Here is a 20,640-nt window from a genome sequence, read left to right on the forward strand (position 1 = left end):
TTTTCTTTTATTTATTTTGTTGTGTTATTTGAAAAATCAAAGGTAAAATGCTACGTTGTTATTTATAACTTTTATATTAGTATATCAATTATGCTTCATTATAAATGTATTTTCATAGTTTAAAACGAATGACCTATTCTACGACAACAGAATTTCTTTTTTTATCACATGTAGTCCAAAATATACTTGTTACATCCATTGTCTGAAAAGGAGTGCACTGATTTACAGAGACGTTATAAAATTGTCCATTTCCGCATTGCGCAGGATATGTAACCCCATTTACACATATCCAATATTTTGTGCAATCTTGTTCATTTGGATATGTTCCTGTACTTCTATTTTTGCAAAAATCTAAAAAGATTATTTTTTAATTTTAGTTGATTGAAATAGATTAAAACTTATTAAACATTAAAGCAAGCATTTCTTAAAACAATATAAAAAATCATTCCTAAATCATTACTTAAAAAAAAAGGTTTTAAAAAGCGATTGTAATAATTTAATTTAATTAACGTCTAAAATTGACATACTAAAAAAAAAAATTTTTTTACCATTATATGAAGAGCATTCGTTAGATTGACAAACCGGTTTTGAAGAAGTCTTTTTTAAAGTTGTTGTTGGGGGATTCTTTGTAGGTGGATTTGTTGGTGATGGATTTGTAACGGGTTTTTTTTCTGCTGCAGAACTTATTTCAGCTGATGTTTTAGGTAGTTTGGTTGTTGTTACTGACGAATACGAATAAAGCGATCCCGGACGTATTTTTATTGGATGAGGCGCAAACCCCTCTGCATTTTGTTCAACTTCAATTGTGATTTTATCGGGATTCGTTTGGTTCTTTGTGAGTACTTTGTTTAAGTTTGATGTACTTTTGGCTGATGACATTTTCGTTATGTTTTTGCTATTTTTTAATATATTTTCATTTGATAGTTTATTTTTTATGCTCTCAGTTATTTTATTCGTTTTACTTTTGCTATTTTGATTGGATGAATCTCGATCGACTTGTGCTGAAAACTTTATATTGTCACTTTTATCTTCTGCGCTAGTGTTTACTTTATCATTATTAAATGTTTCATTATACAGTTTATTAATTTGATTATCAGTTTTATTTAAAATTGGTTTTTTAGTTGTGATGGCGAGTTTTTTTAATTTTGTTTCTTCAAGAATGGGTTTATTAGTCTTAGATATGTCTCCTCCTTGTTTGTTAGATTTGTCTCCCCCGTGTTTTTCAAGCTTGCTAAAATCTTTCAGCTTGTCTAAATTTACTTTTGTCAAAATACGACTTTCATTTTTTGGTTTAGTTGGGAGTTTTGATTCAAGTTTACTGTTTTCTTTTTCAACGTTTTGTTTTATTTTGCCATTATCTTTATTTAATTTGAGATTAATTTCTTGTTTAGACTCTTGCTTGGATTTGTTATCTTTTAAATTTATTGATTCATCGGTTTTAGCTTTTTCTGTATTTTTATCTCCTAGTTTGACTTGACTTTGTGTTTGTTTCAGTTTACCAACAAATTTAGGGAAATTAACGCTTTCTGCTTTTGTTTTTGACTGATTTGTAGGGTTTACTTTATCTAACAGGGTTGTTTTATTTGATTTTACGGTTTCATTCAATTTTAATACTTTGGACGTATTTATTTCATTTGATAATTCTGTAGCCTTATTTTTACCTTTATTCAAACCAGGAATAGGGTCTCTGTATATTATTGGATGCAAATCAGCATTTTTTGCAGCGCCTTGTTTTTTTGGAACTATGTTTGGATACTCTCCATAGTATTTGCCAAATTTTTCGTTTAACTCTTTTTCACTCCCTTTATCCTCACTTAAAAAAAATTGATCATTTTTATCATTAACCTTTGGTTGAGTTGAGCTATCTTTAGTAAACTCAGCACCTTTATCTAACCCTGCTTCCAATAATTTCTTTCTTTCCTTTGTGAAGTTGTTTTCGTTATTTAAAATCGTTACCTCTGCATTTGTTTCATGAGCGTTTGTTGTTTCCTTAGGTTGGTTAGTTGTTTCTAATGTAGTTTCCTTTTTATCTGAAAGTTCATCCTTTGATGTAACGTTTCTATCTAATGTTTCAAGTGGTTTCGCCTCTTTTAAAGTAAAATTAGCTTCTGTGATGTTCTTTAAACCAATATTTGGGATTTTGTTTGGATTTTTTTTTTTTATTGACATTTCAGTTGCATCAAAGTCGTTAAGATTGTTACTTTTGCTTGAATGTAATATGTTTTCAGCTGGCGTGTTCAAGTTATAACTTTTATCATCAATAGGATTTCGATTTTCGAGAAAAGCATCTAAAGGATTTGATTCATCTGGTTTTAAATCTGGATAATTTTGATTTTCAAGCATGTTAACAACCGGATAACCATTACTTTTATTAAATCTTTCCGTTTGACTATTGAGTTCGTTATGTGTTGCATCCAAACTATAATTTAATGAACGATTTTCTGATCTTTCTGGATTTATAGGTAACTCCTCTTGCTCTTCGTTATCAAAGTGACAGTATTCATTACTCCCATTGTAATCTAAACAACTGTTTTGTTCTTTAATCTTATACTGGCTATGAAGTTCTGTAGAAATTTGTTTGACTTCGTCTAAAATTGATTTTGCAAATAGCATTAAGTTATAAATAAAAGCAAGAAAATGTTATAAAATATGTGGTATCTAGTAATAAAAAGTATGTTATATAAAAATTAATAAAATTTACATAAAATAAAATGAGAAAATAATGAATCAACTGTTTTTTGCTATAATTTATCATAATATAGGTTTATCAAAACTAAATAGTATCAAAAGCATAAACGTCTAAATAATTATAAGCACCATTAACGCCATTAATCATAAAATCAACACCATCAAGACCTATAAGTAGCAACATTATCAAGGCACATTAAAAGTAAGCACCAAAAACACCAAAAACATCAATATTAATTAATACACGCAAACAACAACAAAATTAAAATAGCAGCATAACGACGACATAAAATAATGAGGAAAGGAACGTCATCATAAAGCAACACCAGCTGCAACATTAATTTAAAAGATTTGATAACTCAATAATCCACTACAGTTACACCAACACGCTGCAAGGCGTATTGCAAAGCAATATGAACTACATTATATAACAAAAGCTACAACACTGTCAATGATGTCAACGATATCAACAACAAATTGTATACGCAATATTGGAACAGAGCCTAAACATGTCATTGTTAAGGTGCTTTGAAGCTTCACTAAATTTTCATACTTATTTAATTTTTACAAAATGTATATATTAAAAAATATATATTTTTCCGATGCGGATGTGTCACCTATATACGTCAGTAAGATTAGACTCTGCGTGAGATAAAGTTGTCTACATAAAAGTAACTTCACATGACATAAAACCTATAAATCAAAAATACATACTGTTATATCCTTTTAAGTTAGTGTTTTCAGTGTCTGCAGCTGATAACAAGTTTTTTCCATTTTCATTTGTTGTAAAGCTTTTATTAGGACTTGAAAGTATTGATGCATTTTCCTCGGCAAAGAGTGGCTTTTTTTTATTTTCTTTAAGTTTTTTAAGACTTTCGCTTAACATCTTTTCTTTTTCGCTGAGTTCTTCCATGTCTTTTTTCTTTTTCGTTAACTTTTCTTTTATACGTTGTAGAAGAAGTTCTTGTTTTTGTGCTTGCAGTTTATTATTTATTTCTAATTGTTCCAATTTTAATTTCTGAAGTTTTTTTTCTAAAATTTTTTTACGCACTTCTCGGAGCTGTAATTCTTCTACAAGCTGTTGTTCTTCTAACTCTTCTTGTTTACTTTTAAGCTCAAGGACCTTTTCATTTTCTAAAAGTGAGCGCACACTTGCAACTTCTTCTCTATTTTCTTTTTGTCTATGCAGGTCACTTTGGTCAACCATCGTATCGCCATTTAAACCTGGTTTGAACAATAAGTCAGATGATTTGCTGTTCGCATTTAAAAAAACTTTGTTATTCAAAATTTGAGAGTTTTTAAATATTCCATTTGGATTAATAAATGAGTTATTAGAAATACGATTTAATCTAAAGTATTTCGGTATACTTTTGTCGCGTATTTTTATTACATTTGATATAGATGGACTTTCTGGATTTAATAGAAGCAAATTGTTAAAACTTTTTGTACCTTTTATGGGAACAAGACCATCTACAATATTGTGAACCTGAAGTGTATCTTCCGAATTTTTTCTAGAAAGTTTATAGTGAGATTCGGAATAAGTCTTCTTGTTTGAACTTATTTTATCAGCTGATGTTTTGTTTAAAATAACAGAGCGTTCGTTGTTAATACTGTTTTTGTTCAATAGAGATTCAAAATATTTTGAAGCAATAAGTATGTATGCAGGATATTCAATTGTTTTGTGTCTCTGTTTAGTAGCTGGTATAAAATTTTGTAATCCTTCAAATTTTCTCTTACGTTGATACACTTTCTCGCTTTCATTTCTTCCTTTATCGAAAGGTTCCTGAAATTAAAACATCCAAAAAAGTATAAATCATGAGAGGAGCTTTTAAGACTTTGCATAATATTTTTACAATTATACTTAGATTGTTTAATAAATATATGCATATATATTAAAGTTAATTAATAACATCAAAAGTTAAAAATAAATCTATTTTTTTAGCTTATATTTATTGTTCAGGCATCCCAGTGTGCACGCGTCAACAAGTAGTATCAACGCAACTCAATTAAAGTAGAGAAAGATAACCACTCATTTCTGGCTCACGAACGTTTGTCTATATAGGTTTTAGTTTTAACATTGCAACATGTGAAGAACTCAATACTGATAGTGATACAGCTACCACTTCGCATATTTAATAATTAACAAAGTGATTTAAATGTGAAAAAAGTCAAGTTAATTACCATCTCCTCATGGTCGTTCACACTCACTTAATAAATGACGTCATTGTACGCAAGCGCAGTTGGATTAAAAAAATTTTAGGACTTTCAAGATGGCTTTGGGCCTTCGCAACAAGGTTAATTTTTAGTTGACAACCAATTTTTTTATTACTATTTGCTTTTTTTATTATTTGCTACGAGGATAGCTAGTTTAAAAATATCGGTAGTGTTTTGATAACTTAATTTTGTTAAAGAGTAAATAAAATGATAGGAGAACATTTTTTTATGAATGATGCAAATTTACTTCAAAAAAAAAATTTTCTTTAATTTGTTTATAGATTCTTTTTTCTTTTTTTTGGAGCGGTAAAACTTAAAAATTTTTATAATTTTATTTATATGAATATTTTATCTTTTTATTACTTATAAGTAATGTTCGCACTCAATTTTTTTTCTTGTTCAAAATTTACATCCCAACCATTGTCATAAATTGACACCATTTTAGTTAATGTAAATTGTCCTTTGTAAGAAAAAAAAGTTTGCTGAGTTTTGGTTCAAACCAAAAAAATAAAATTGAAAAAGTGTTTCATGTCATGCTTTCAAATGATATGGAAAATGTTTATCCAAAAGCAATTTGCCATAAGTGTTATAATAACATAAATAATGTTATCAAAAGAATGACATCAACAACACTTTGCTTATGTATAAACTGGAAACCTCATTGTGAGGAATGCTTTTGTTGTCAGCAGGTAGAAAAACTTAGTAAAGGTCTAAGTGTTGCCAAATTATTTAAACACGATAAAAAACTCATCAATCACCCTGGTATTAGTGAAAAAGTACAGTCATTTTCAATGATTGCTAAAATAAAAAATAGCATTGTGACAGCACATGACTCAGATATAGATATTGAGGAATTAAAAAACGAATTTAATCCTCATTTACCACTTTGTTAGTGTAATTTATGTAGTAAAATACCAAAACAACCAGTTATTCCAAAAAGATGTGAACATTTATTTTGTTTTTTCTGTCTAGTGGAAACTTTAAAGGTAAACTAACTTTATGAAACATTTTGTCCAAAATGTAAAGTACCCATTTTACCCACAAATTTGGTAACCAGCGTAAAAACAAATTCCCTTTTAAACGTGTCAACCGTTGTTGACACGTTTAAAAGGGTAAAAAAAATGTAAAAAAAAGTTCAATGCAATGAAAGAATATAATTTATATACTAATCATAAAAGTATATGCATTGATAAATCAATAGCACAAACAGCCCCATTGTTAACACCATCAATATCTTTATTTGCTTCTAATTTGGCTTCATCATCTTTTACAGTAACACCATCAACATCATCATCGTCAACATTATTTAACAGCAACATTTCTGAGATTTTTAATCTTACAGTGGATTCCAAGAATAGTTAAAGATGCTGCATTCCATGTTCTTAAGCAAAAGATGACTAAAGATGGTAAGCAAGTTGTTGAGTTTAAAAGTGGAGGTCCTAAAGTAATAATATATTTTGTTTTTAGCTTAATTTATAATAACTATTAATTAAATAGGTGTTATTTTTCATAAATCTTTTTTTTTAGCCAGTTTTGTTTTCACTTGCTCCAAAAGTTTATGTAAGCAGTGACCAAGCGTCGACTACAACAGAAATACTTCTATTAAAAGACAATTGAAAGTTGTGTCTGGTACATCTAACGATGCAATTTTTTGTCAATCATCAAAGCTGCTAAATTCTTTTTAAACAGAGACATAAGGATTAATATTGGATAATCTAAATACTGAAAGAGTAGTAATTAGTGCCATTAACATGGTAGTAATGAAAGCAGATCTGTGCATACCATGGGAAAAGCTTAAAACAATTTCCATGTTAATATTTTTCTGTATAAATTTTATTCTATACTAATTTTTATAGCATGACATGAATTTTTTTGTTTGTTTAAAGGTGGCTAAAGAGCCTTAATATAAATACAGCATCGCATTCTTCTCAAAGTATAGTTGCTGAAAAATTATCTGGTGATGACCTTATTGTGGAAAATGCACCATTTACTTTTGAAAAAGAAGAGAAAGGAACATTTGAAATAAAATATGTATTTTGGGGTTATATCGAAAATTTATCAAGCATATTTTAAGACATCTTGATCAATTAGAAAGATAGTTTTAACAACCAATGATGAAAAAAATTTTAAAACATAATTTATAAAGTAAATTTTTTTTCTTTTGGGTATATTTGTTATTAGTTAAAATTAAAACCATTACCTACTAAATAATTTATTATTTATATTATTACTACTAAATAAATATTATTTATATTATTACTACTAAATATTAATAATAATAAATATTAATAATAATAAATAACTACTAAATATTAATAATAATAAATATTATTTATATTATTACTACTAAATAATTTATTATTTATATTATTATAATATATTTAATTATTAAATAATTCATTTTTATGTAGATGTAAAAGACTTCATTACCACAAATTTATTCCTGACAAAGAGATACAAATTAAAATTAGATGTGATTATGGTGGGGGGGGGGGAGTTTTAAAATGACTTACCAGGTTGCAAATACCTTAAACCCAAATAGCCAAGACAACACCATAGTTTTTAGCATTCTTGAGGCGAAGGATTACAGAATCAATGTCAAAGTAGCCATGTAAAGGTTTGAAAAGCAAATAGAAGATCTTCAAAAAATGAAGTATAAGTAAGATAAAAAATTGTTTTCTTTTTATTAACTGATTTGCTTTATTTTTAGTTGAATTAAATAGTTTTAGTAATTTTGTTTTAATTAGTTTTAAAAAATTATACTTTAAGATAAATTTAATATATTACAAATGATATTTATATAAAATTTATCTTAAACATTTCTACACACCTCACCAGGGATAACAATATTAAAGTATTTGTTTTTGGCGATTATCAGTTTCTATGTGTCCTCTATCAGGCCTCGGCAGAAAGCGAGAGCTTTAGCTCTCGCTCTCGCCTACACTCCCCTAAAACGTTTAATGGTCAAAAAGTCAAAAAAATTTAATTAATTGAATAATAAACAGGCATAGTTTTTGCACAAAAAAAAAAAATTTTACATTTATAGAATTTTTCACATTGCAATAAATGACGCTTGTTATGTGTATATTATTGTAACATTAATGTTGCAAACATGCTTGTAACAAGTATAAAACCAAATTTGGTATTTAATAAGCAATTTTTATATAAATAAACAGCTCTCGTCAAAAGCAGTTTAGAGGAACAGCTCGCATGGTTCACCAAGTTTGTTTTAGGAGAGCATTTCTTTGCTCTCGTGCTCATTTACTCCCACCGAGGTTTGTCCTCTATGGAATCTCAGGAGCATTAGGTGATTTCTATCTTTATTAACGACAAATTATCAGTATTTTTGCTACTTAATCAGAAATATATTGAAATTCAAAAAAATGATTGGCACTTTTTTGCTGAATGAAAAACCACAATATGGTTTATAATATTTACATATAGTGTTGCAAATAATATATATATACATATATATATATATATATATATATATTATATATATATATATTATATATATATATACATATACATATATATATATATATATATATATATATATATATATATATATATATATATATATATATATATATATATATATATATATATATATATATATTATATATATATATATATATATATATAATATATATATATAATAATAGTATAAACGAATTAAATAATAATAATTAAATATGATTTTATATAATTTTTTTTATGATTAATAATTTTAATTATTTCTTATCCATTTTATTTTAAGGGAGGCATTGTTGTCTTTCCTGTTATGCAACAGCAAGTGACATGAAACTTGGTGAGCAGAAAAGCTCTGAAATAAAAAATTGTACCTTAGAAGATCTACTGTTGGATCATGAAAGATTTATAAAAAATGGAGGTTTAAAAAAAAATTAAAAAAACTATAATAATTTTATCACAAAGCCCAATTTGAAAATAGTACTATTTGTTTTAATAACTTTGCAGTACGGCCTAATAAAAGTACATCATTATATACTTTCAATTTATATTTTTAGGTATCTTTACTTAGTCTCCATTTGGCTCTTGGCATTTATTTGAATTTTTTTAAATTTGTTTGAAAAAGGCAAATCATAATATCAATTGGATATTATGATTGCTGCAGAAGCAGTTAAAAGTAGCATTAACTTTTCAGAAGAATATCCAGTTTTTGTATCAAAACAAAACAACTGTTAAATCTTCGAACTGAAATTCTTAACTTTGATAAACAAATCCAGGAAATCAATGAAGTCATTTTGTTAGCTGCTGTTAACAATTCAGATAATTTAGAAAATATTAGAAAATATCTCTCTACTCTAAAGAAATTAAGTTACTTAATAGTGAAAAAGCGAAAAAGGTTATACAGTTTATTAATTAAATTAAATTGATATTTTTATGATTTTATATTATCTATTTTATATTGATATGTGTAGTTATAGGAATAGAATTTGTATTTGTACATGAAATAAGGAATAAAATTGTATAGGTGTTAACTTGTATGCACTAAACAGTTTTGCAAGCATTTGCTATGGTGCAAACTAGTTGTAGAAAAAAGCTCAAACATCAGTCAGTTTGAGTGTATTTAGAACACATGTTTACAAGTTTGTGGTCAAGCAATTTGCATTTTTTCATAAGCATGAAAGCAATTTTTCATATACAGATTTTGTATGTGAGCACATACAAACATCTCAGATCAGAGTTTAAAAAAACAGTGTTATAAATATCACCCCTGTCATTCACAGATTAGTCTTTGTTTTTATGAAATAAATAATATAATTATTGCTGCTATGCAAGTATTATTGGTTTATGTTACACTACTTTGAATTTTTTTTTAGATTTATCTTTAAATATTCTGTTTGAAAAACATTCATCAGAAATGGGTCAGAGACCATGCCCTAAGATGATTGAGACAGTACTACAAAAGCTTAAAGTACAATGTCAAGTTACCACGCAAAAAGTTTTATAGGAAACCACGTGCATAAAATGCTAAAAGTAATTAAATTAGATATTAGTATCAATAAAAAGCATCACTAGTAGATAAAAGACAAATAACTAAACATTTATTTATTAAGTTTTTACTTAATAAATAATAGTTTATTATCTATTTTTCATAATTTATTTTTTTATTTTTAATGCTAATTTTAGAAGCTAGTTTTGCTAGTGCTAGTTTTGGAAGTAATGGAATTTAATGCAATTACAACAAATAATACATCAATAAACCAAAAAATATATATTTAAATCAAGATAGTAAAATAAGTTTGCTATTTAGAAATCTTTGATACTTCAGCTACGCAACTGTTTCCCGAAGCTTGTTCACGATGAAGGATATTCAGGAACAAACATGCATCAGTTTGCAGTTGAAATTAGCAGTAAATAAACAACTATTTGATAAATTTGCCCAGTACTATAAAATATTTTCTTCTGAAAAATACAGTTACACAAGACGATTTAATTCTTTTAAGTAAGTCGCATTATACAGGGTTCATGGCACTCAGGGAAAACCAGGGAAAAGTTTTTAAATTTTGAAAAATCAGAGAATACCTGGAAAAGTCAGAGAATTTTTTTTGAAAATCTTTAAAATCAAGGAAAACTCAAGGAATGTTTTTTAGTTTTATATATAGCTTAAAGTTATTTTGCTATATACATTTATTGAAAGTTGCTCACTGCAGTGGTTTTATAACTTTTATAAAATATGTTTAGATAAATGTTTCATTAAATGTACTAATGTAAGATATGACTTCAGAAAAGACCTATTTTCAAGAAGATTGATTACAACACCATATTTGTAAAGATTTTTAGGTAAAATAATCTGCTGCAAAGCCTTTTAGCTGTTTCTTCGTTAATGGAAAAGAGTTGCGAGCTGAGCCACCAAAAAACAAACAACTGCTGATTCCTCAATTAAATCATCTTTATCAACTGAAGACTGAAATCTACATAATAGTTCTACTACTCTAATGATTCATGTGCAAATTTAAACAACTCTTTTAAAAAGATGTTTCCTGACAGCAAGGTAGCAGAAGATACACCGTGAGTTCCTCAAAAGTACAACATAGATTGTTACCCATGGACTAGCGCCATACTTCAAGGCACTTTTAAAAAAAGAAATCACAAAATCAGATTGTTACATCGTATTTTTTTATGAGAGTTTGAACGACAACTCAAACATGTCAGATGAACCCACACGTTCGATATTGGGATGTCAATGACAAAGTTAAAGTAAGATATTGGACATCAGCCTTTTTTGGTCATTCTACAGTTTCTGACCTTCTTCCTAATTTTAATGAAAACTTATCAAGATTTCATTCAAGTAAAATGTTTCAAGTTTCCATAGATGGACCCTCTACGAATTGAAAATTTCTAGATGATCTAAATAAACATAGAAAGAACAATGAGATGTCACAGCTTATAAATAATGGAAGTTGCTCCTTGCATATAATTCATTGTGCCTTTAAAATAGCTATCGAATCAACCACATGGAATATTAATAAAACTCTAAAAGGGTGTTGGCAAATTCTTCTTAAAATACTAATGAAACTCCAAATAAGTGTTGGCAAATTCTTCATGACAGCCTGGCTAGACGTCAAGGTTATGAAACAGTCATGGATGCGACAAAACACCCTCTTTTCTTTTGTGCAACAAGGTGGGTTGAAACAAATTTGTTGCAGATTGTAGCATTGAAATCTGGCCTAATATATGCAAATTTTGGGAAAAGTTACCATCTTCAAAGCAACCCAAATCAAAAAGCTTTTTAATTGTTAAAAAAGCTGTTAAAGACAAATTTATTCTTTTAAAATTTGAATTTTTCAGCTTTGTTGTCAGCATATTAGAGCCACATTTATTGGCATACCAAACTGACAAGCCAATGATTCCATTCATGTATACTTAGAAAGACTGTTGTGGACCATACTGAGCTTGTTTGCGAAACACAAAGTTATTGATAATTGGTTTATACCAGAAGTTGATTTTCATAAATAAGATTATCTACTTAAGGGAAAGCAAATTAAACTAGGATTTGCAGCTGAAACAAGATTAGCTTCTTTACAGAAGAAAGATATAATAACATTTACTGATATTCAAAGTTTCCAAAAAGATTGCAATTCTCAGGTTTTGAACCCTAATGCATTGGTAACAATGACTCCAGAAAACGCTGAGGAGTACAAATCTTTATTGACCCACTTGATTAGCTTAAAGAATCTTTCACCAGTCTTTTATGAAAAAGCTATAAATCAATTTACAAATTTCTTTAGAGAATCAAGGTTTTATCAAAACAATTTTCATGAATTCAATAGAGATAAGATAGTTTAGATGACTTCTATTTTGTGAAAGTGCAACCTAAATAAATATAACAAGTTGGCATCAACTGTCAAAATAATTTTAACACTGAGTCATGGACAAGCTTCAGTTGAGAGAGATTTTAGTATAAATGCTGCAGTACTCGAACAAAATTTGAATGAAAAATCAATAACTGCAAGACAATTAGCTAAAGATCTCATGCTATCAAATAATCTTCAGCCACATAATATTGAAATTACAAACAAAATGATAATCATTGTAAAATCAGCCCATGAAAGATATAGAATGTACCTAAGTTCAATATCAGGCACTAATAAAAAAGAAGAAATTGGCAAGGAAAGTTGTTAGCAATGAAATAAAAGATGTGGAAACACGACAAGATAAACTGAAGAAAACCTGTGAAATGTTGCAGCTTGATTTTGTAAAATTTGTTGAGGAAGCCGAGGAGAAGCAAAATCTAAAGTTAATTTCTAAAGCTAATGCTATGAAATGAAAAGCAAATGAGAAAAACGAAGAAATTAAGAAACAAGTGCTAGCACTTAGTATCTTAGATCAAAAGAAAAAGTTACTAAAATAACTTTGTATTGAATAGATCTCATATAAAATTTATGTTTTGTTAAAACACATTACTTTGTTCAAAATATCTTTTTAATTTAAATTTAATTTTATGTTTCTAATAGAAGAATAAAAAAAAGGAACAGGGTTTAATTATCAATAAATTGCATAGAAAGATTATATGTAGATTCAAATTGTTATTTTTTAAATGTTTTTTATGTTTATTTGACTTTTATGGCTTTGTTTCTTTATAAAACTAGTTTTTGTTAGTTAAAATTCTTCCTTTAACAGATTGCTATCAATTAATTAAGAAGTATAAAATTTCTTTAAAAATTCTGATAAAAATATTAGGAAGCATGGATTCAGTTGCGAAATTTTTATATCCTTCAACATTAACATAAAAAATTATATACTTTTTACCACTCGAAATCAGGGAAAAAGTACTTGAAATTGGGTGAAAATCAGGGAAAACTCAGGGAAAATGGATTTTTAAAACTGCCATGAACCCTGTTGTATAAAATGCTTTAAAATAAGCTTATAAGTATACTTATTATTTGTTTTTTTTTGTTAATTTTACTTGAAATTTTTTTTTAGTAAAAAGTATAAACGATAAAATTGCATCACAATTTTATCGTTTGAATTGGCCCGAGGCTTCAGTGACACCTAAGCTGCATATATTGGAATAAATTAAAAGCGATTAAAAACTATTTTCAAATATCATTACCAAAAGACAAACCCAGAGAACATGCGGCTTAAGCCATGGGTAAAAAAAAAGGAAAAAAATAAGTTAATAAGAAAGTTAATTCAATACTGAAGATTTGGTATAAAATAATTTTGAGTTATAGGCGATATATAAATATCACTCATGTTATTTTAACTGTTTCTTTTTCTCGCGTATGCGCGCAGATTAGTTATATAACGTATTATTCAAAAGACGATGTGTGTATGTATATATATGTGTGTGTGTGTGTGTGTATACATACACACATCGTCAATTTTTACCTTCTCCTCCCCTCTCCCCCTTGTCAACCCTAAAAAATTACGTCAATATTCAATAATCCCCCCCCCCCCCTAACTAAACTATTTAGAGAACCATTCAAAAATCATAAACGCTTGCTCTAAAAAAAAAGTGAATAAAAGTAAAAGGTATTGAAAAAAAGTTATTAAACTTTTAGCTTAAGAATATATTTCCAGTTTATAACTACAAAATCTTACTCCGAACAAAGAAATAAAGATTAAAGGATGTTCGCAAAAATAATCACACCTAACACGTTTAAATTATTAACATATTTTAAATTAATGCAACACTTCAATTTGCCAATCCTCCTCACTTTAACTTTAGACCTAATTCAATTTCACAGTAAAAGTCAATTATTTCTAATAGAGTTTAGTATAACGAAAAATGCATTTAACAAATTGAGAAACACTTATTAAGACAGAAGAGCCAAAAGTTGCAATTTACAAAGTTTTAGTTGTGGAAAGTATAGATGTGGAAACAAAAAAGATTTATGTAAGCACATGGTCTACGTTATATATTTAAACGTTTATACCAGGGGTCGGCAACCTGCAATCCTCGTGTGATTCTTTCGATGTCAAGATGGGTTTTTTAGCTCCATGCACAAATATTAATATAATATTGAAATAAAGATGTTGGTAACACTTTAAAAACAGTATTTTTAAAAAGCTACCAGTATCTTCATTTCAAATCTTTTTTCAAATCTTTATTTTAATATTATATTAATATTTGTGCATGAAGGTAATGAGCCGCATCAACCGCAGGTTGTCCACACTTAGTATTAACGTTTAATTAATATAGTGTAGACCAAGTACTTGCGTAAATCTTTTTTGTTTTCACATCAGACTAAAACTTTGTAAAATTGCAACTTTTGGCTTTTGTTTGCATAGCAGACTAACCAATAACAACTTTGAAAACATCCCGTGTGTTTATTTAGTTCTGTACGTGTCGGGTCTTTTTTAAACACAACGCGGTTTTTAAAAAGTAGGAATATAAATAGCTTTATTAAAGTACTAAAAGTTTGGCGAGTATGTAACACAGGACTGCAAACGCTGTCTAATTTTTCTTTTTTTAAGCAACGAAATTTATTTAAAAAAGTAACATTGTTGACGCCAACTTGTCTTAACCCCCCCCCCCCCTTTCGTCTTGTCAACAAATGTCAAAAAAATTCAGACCCCCTCCCCTCCCCCTATTTTGTTGACATAATTTATGGACAGCCCCATACGTGATCGCTTAGTATTTGCAGATAGGGCCTCCGAAGTCTTTAAATATTTTTTATATGCATCACCTATCGACTAGTAACTTATATTTTTCCAAATACACGCACCCTACTATTAGATAGCCAAGAGTATATTTGTCGAACATGTCAATAAAAGCCACGGTTTAAATGTGTCAAAATTAAACTTTGAGTTATTTATTTGCCAAAATTTATTTCAAAATTTATTGCCAAAAATTATTTGCCAAAATGAAATTTTGAAACATTAAGTGAATAAAAAAACTGTCAGGTTGTAAACGAATAAAGCAATTAATAATCTTAAAATGCGACTTTTTAAAGTTATTGCTAAATATTTTTACTACCTTGAGGATTTTATTTTATCTAACCAATTCCTAACTAGAAACCCAGATTGCTGTGGCAGAGCCGTAAGTAAGTAGGGATACCCGCCTCTTTAAAGACATGGGCATGTTTTTGAGGAAGAAAGGGGTATTGATTTGAGCATTTATATTTAGACTGAAGTAAATTAGACAAAATATACAGCCGTTATGAACTTTTCAACCCTCGAAATATTCCTGGCTACATTTTTAAGTATAACGTACTGATACTTTTAATAAATATTTAAACTAAAATGATTAAGTTCTTATTAGTTACATGTTTTCTTGAGTTGCAATTTTGATACATGCAACTAACCGTATTGTTTACTTTTTCTATGTAAAAACTTTAACGCTTTTTCACTGAATTGTGCAATATACCTTTTTTTTTTTTTTTTTGCAATGTTTGATGAATAAGCCCATATTTTTCAGAAAGCTTTTAGATGATCCAACAAATAGAGAAAATAATGGCAGAAGAAAAAGTTAGATAAAGTGTTTTTACACGAAGCTTTGACGTGTATATATATATATATATATATATATATATATATATATATATATATATATATATATATATATATATATATATATATATCGCACACCCAGATCAAGGGTGCCACAAGTCAAAAATTATGGATATTGAGTTATGAATGTCATTTGATAGTATGTTAAGTGTTGTACATGGTGACAAAATAACACAAGTCTAAAACGAATGTTTACAAAATGACAGATACAGATGGCACTCTTAGTTGGAAAAAATATTAAAAACTTAAAACTTCAATCCTGATTTGCTCAGTTTGACACTTTTTGACTTGTGGCACCCTTGATCTGGGTGTACGATATATTATATATATATATATATATATATATATATATATATATATATATATATATATATATATATATATATATATATATATATATATATATATATATATATATATAAAGCGAGAGAGATACTCCTTACGTTTTTTAAACATTTTTAACTTATTGCTTATATATGGCGTTATTACCTTGGATACAAATACTTTTTTTATTATATTTTGATTTTTGAAGATATTTTGATTTATTTTGCACCATCAGGTTGCTATAGTTGTGATATTATGGGTAAAAAGCGTGATATTATTAACTCTGTTAAAGGTAAAATAAATGCACTATTTTGAGGGATATTCTCAAAGTAGTATAGCAAAACAATTTAAAATATCAAGATGTGTCGCGCAAAATGCTTTACGTGTGCAAGACTATTCAAATCGCAAAAATTGTGGTAGAAAACGTGTGAGTACATCACGAGAAGACCGTTTTTAAAGAATGTTGTTAATAGTGAGCCCCACACAACATCTGCAAGGTTATCACAACTTGCTTTAAAAAGGGGACTTACTATTAGTTTGAGAACAATTAGAAGAAGGTTGTGTTATGACTTTGGTCTAGTTGCAAGAAGACCAGCTGAAAAACATTTATTAACTCCATTTCAATTACAAGCTAGGATTAAATTTTGTAAGAGTTTAAAAGACAAGACACCGGAATGGTGGGAACGCGTAATGTTTACAGACGAAAGTACGTTTCAACAAATTAGAAGGACGGGGTATAACTATGTTAGAAGACCTGTGGGAGAACGCCTGAATCCAAAGTATACCATAAAAACAATAAAACATCCTCCTTCAGTCATAGTATGGGGAGCAATCACAGCGCAAGGCCGGTGCGGATTGCACATCTTTAAATAAGGTGAAAAAGTCAATGCACAAAAGTGCATTCTATGTGCTCTAAGTGTATTGAAAGACGAAGTGAAACTGCACATGGAAATTACTAAAAATAGCATTTTACACCAAGATTCAGCACCTTTTCATACAGCTAAAACAGTTAAGAAGTGGTTTACTGATAATAAAATTGAACTATTATCTAATTGGCCCTCAAGTTCACCCGACCTTAATGTTATCGAGAGCTGCTGGAATATAATGAAGCAGAAAGTTGCAGCACATCAGCCAAAATCTGAAGAACATCTTCAAAAAGTTCTTAAAGAAGTGTGGACTAATGAAATCACTCAAGAATTTTGTAAAACATTAGTACATAGTATGCCATGAAGAATACAAGCCGTGCATGATAATAAGGGACATCTGACAAAGTATTAAACATTCAAGTCATTTAAACTGTACTTTTGCTATAATTTGATGCTATAACTATTATTTTATTGAATATTAACAGTTTTTGATAATTTTAATATATATTTTTTTCATTTATTTTACATTTTCCATTGTGTATATTCAATAAAAAATTTACACTGCAAAATTTGAGTTATTTTTTATGACGTGCCTTAATTTTTTGGCCACTACTGTATATATATATATATATATATATATATATATATATATATATATATATATATATATATATATATATATATATATATATATATATATATATATATATATATATACGTAGGAAGGTTGCAAAAGTTTCTACGCCAGTGATCACCCCCAGTCTGGAATGCTAATTTTCTTTGAAAAGTACAACTTTAAAGTTTTTAAATATACTTTTATCTAATTTGTGTTTTTTTCTTAAGCAACCAAGATAAGCCTATAACGATTTCAGCAATAGAAAGAGTTAAAAATGCTGATTTATATGGAAATATATACAAATAAACAGTCGGCAACCTAACAAAGTTCGTTTCTACGAACCGTAGTCATTATTAAAATTTTAATTTTTTTAAATTACTACTGCGTTTGCGTATAATAACTTGTCGCTTCTGAACGACGGTGCACTCAAGTAATTATATTATCCACGTATCAACACTCTAGAAAGAAAAAACCGAAATCTAAATAAAACTCATTGTTCTAATAGTATTGAGAAACTATTTGAGATTCATAGAGATACACTTGGTAACACTCCCATCAGGATAGCTTTATTGTCTCATAAGAGAGTCATTTTTAATAAATTATTATAACAGTGATTATTCATAAAAAAGCCATATCTGAAACATAACAGATTGTAACTTTATTTTCTGCTAAAATATAAACACATGAATTGGAGAGTTTCTTTGAAAACTCTAGGTCTAATAAAAATTAGTTTGTCTTTGTCAATTTATACAAAGAAGCTGTTAAGCTTAACCTTCTACTTTAAAACCAACGGTTAAAAAAAATAAGAACCGCGTTATACCGCGGTTGAGAGAGAAAGAGTAAAATAAAACTAATTAGAAATTAGCAGTTAAACAAGAAGACGTTCAAAAAAAATTTCAAGTTGCTTAGATTAAGCAAGAATCAGGAGCTATAGTCTTTTGGAACCAAAATCTTAAAGCAATGCAGTAGGATGTCATAAAACAGTATTTAAGCGAGGTTTTTGTTTGTAGAAAGTTTTGTACACTTAGCTATGTAGTGTATCACACCAAGAGTTTTCCAAATAAACCTAATGTCTGCATTTAAAACAAGACAATAGCAACAACTCATAGCATACAAAAAAAAAAAAAAAAAGAAACAACTAAGATAAACCCATCAAAGGAGTGGTTACACGTTCTTGGGTTCTGAACTCTAGAATAATACAATGATAAATCAATTTAAATAAATTTGAAAAGATAAACTCGTTGTGCCTCAAATATACAATCCATAATCATTGAATTATAATTTATAGAATCACAAACAACAATTCATGAAGTAAATGGTAAAAAAAATTTCGACAAAAAAAGCGATTGCTTCACGAACCGCGCCGCGAAAACATGAAACGCACTTTCATTTGCTACCCTTAATGTCATCTCTACAAATATTTTAAAAACTTATTATAGATATGGGTTTTTAATTCTATGGCATTTTTATAATATGAAAAATTGTAAATATAAATACACACATATACATGGAATAATTATAGACAAGTTGTAAACATACATAAAAAAAAAGTATATCTATTGCTTACCGCTGTACGTTTAACATTTGTGCAACTAGTAAAAAAAGCGAAACTAGTGAGTATTATCAATAATAACATATTCTAACCAAATCAACTTTTGTCTTATCATCACTGAAAGTTATTTGAAAATAAATATTAAATGATTTATTTCTAAATACTATTGTAAGTTGTATATTTTTATGAAATTAATTTGGCTTTTAAAAATATATAAAATCATTCATTTTATTTATATTTGCAGAAGATATTCTATTAAGATGCGATTTTAGAGTAATTTGCTTTTGTTTGCGTTAACCAACCGTCACGCCCTGAAGAACATTTGATGGTTATATTAGGTTTGGTATGCTTTTGAAGTTTACTTGCAAAAGTAAATGTTTTTAAGGATGGCTAATGCAGTTACTAACATTATAAAAAGAATCCATGTTTAAAACTTTTAAAAGTTCTAAACATAGGTACAATTCAAACATGCATTGATATGCATTTTATTTAAACTGCTTGTTTAGAAATGCATTTTTTATTTAAAACAACAATTAGCATTATTACATAATTAGCATTATTACATAATTAACATAGTTAAAGGTCATACTGTATTATATTGCTTATTTTCGCTTGTTAAAATAATGAAATGTCATTTATTTTATGTTCTTTATTTTATATTCTTTTAAATAAATATAAATAATTAAATTTGAAAAAAAAGTAAAACTTAATTTTTAAAATTGATATTAGTAGCACACGCTTGGAAAAAGTTATTTTTAAAAGTATCAAGTCAAGCTATTCCAAAACTTGCTGTGACTGTTTGACAAAAATTATAAATATGTTTGTGGAAATACTATTTGGATTTAATGATTTTCTCAGCTTCAATTTAGATGTAAGAAAGAAGACTTTAGGAATATTTATTGGAGATAATATTAGACTATGTGAATTAGAATATTTAAAATGCGTTTTATAGTTAGCCAAAAATGAATGAATATTGCATTTAAGATAATAGCAAAATTTGTTAAAAAGATTTTTTAGAAATGGTTTAATAGTAGGTCACTGCCAGGGTTAAGATTTAATAAGAGCCACCCTGGAAAATGTTTTTATGCTATAAATAAAAAAACTCCAATAATTATAAATTAAAAAAAATTAATGACTATTTAGGGATTTGATTTCAAATAAATATTGACTCATCTGTTTTAGGGATGAGGGGCGCTAGAAACTTTGGTAAACAAAAAGTTTCATAATTAGAATTCCGAAGTCATAATTAAAACACTTTTAGCTGGAATTTTTGTTTTTACAGTATTTATGTTTTCATTTTACACTATTTCTAATGTAATATTAAATACATATATATATATGTATATATATATATATATATATATATATATATATATATATATATATATATATATATA

General features: G+C 27.8%; 1 protein-coding gene across 1 annotated transcript; it reads right to left on the bottom strand.

The window, feature by feature from the left end:
- Positions 1-58: 58 nt before the first annotated feature.
- On the bottom strand, positions 59-19,574 carry LOC105843875 (uncharacterized protein PF3D7_1120600). Its single transcript, XM_065790821.1, has 4 exons — positions 19,259-19,574; positions 3,403-4,471; positions 549-2,588; positions 59-351 (listed from the first exon to the last, which is right to left on the bottom strand). The coding sequence occupies exons 1-4, from the start codon at positions 19,325-19,327 to the stop codon at positions 134-136; spliced, it is 3,396 nt and encodes a 1,131-aa protein (XP_065646893.1). The 5' UTR covers positions 19,328-19,574; the 3' UTR covers positions 59-133.
- Positions 19,575-20,640: the final 1,066 nt, after the last annotated feature.

The sequence above is a fragment of the Hydra vulgaris genome, chromosome 02 (assembly GCF_038396675.1).
Source record: "Hydra vulgaris chromosome 02, alternate assembly HydraT2T_AEP".
Taxonomy (NCBI): Eukaryota; Metazoa; Cnidaria; class Hydrozoa; order Anthoathecata; family Hydridae; genus Hydra; species Hydra vulgaris.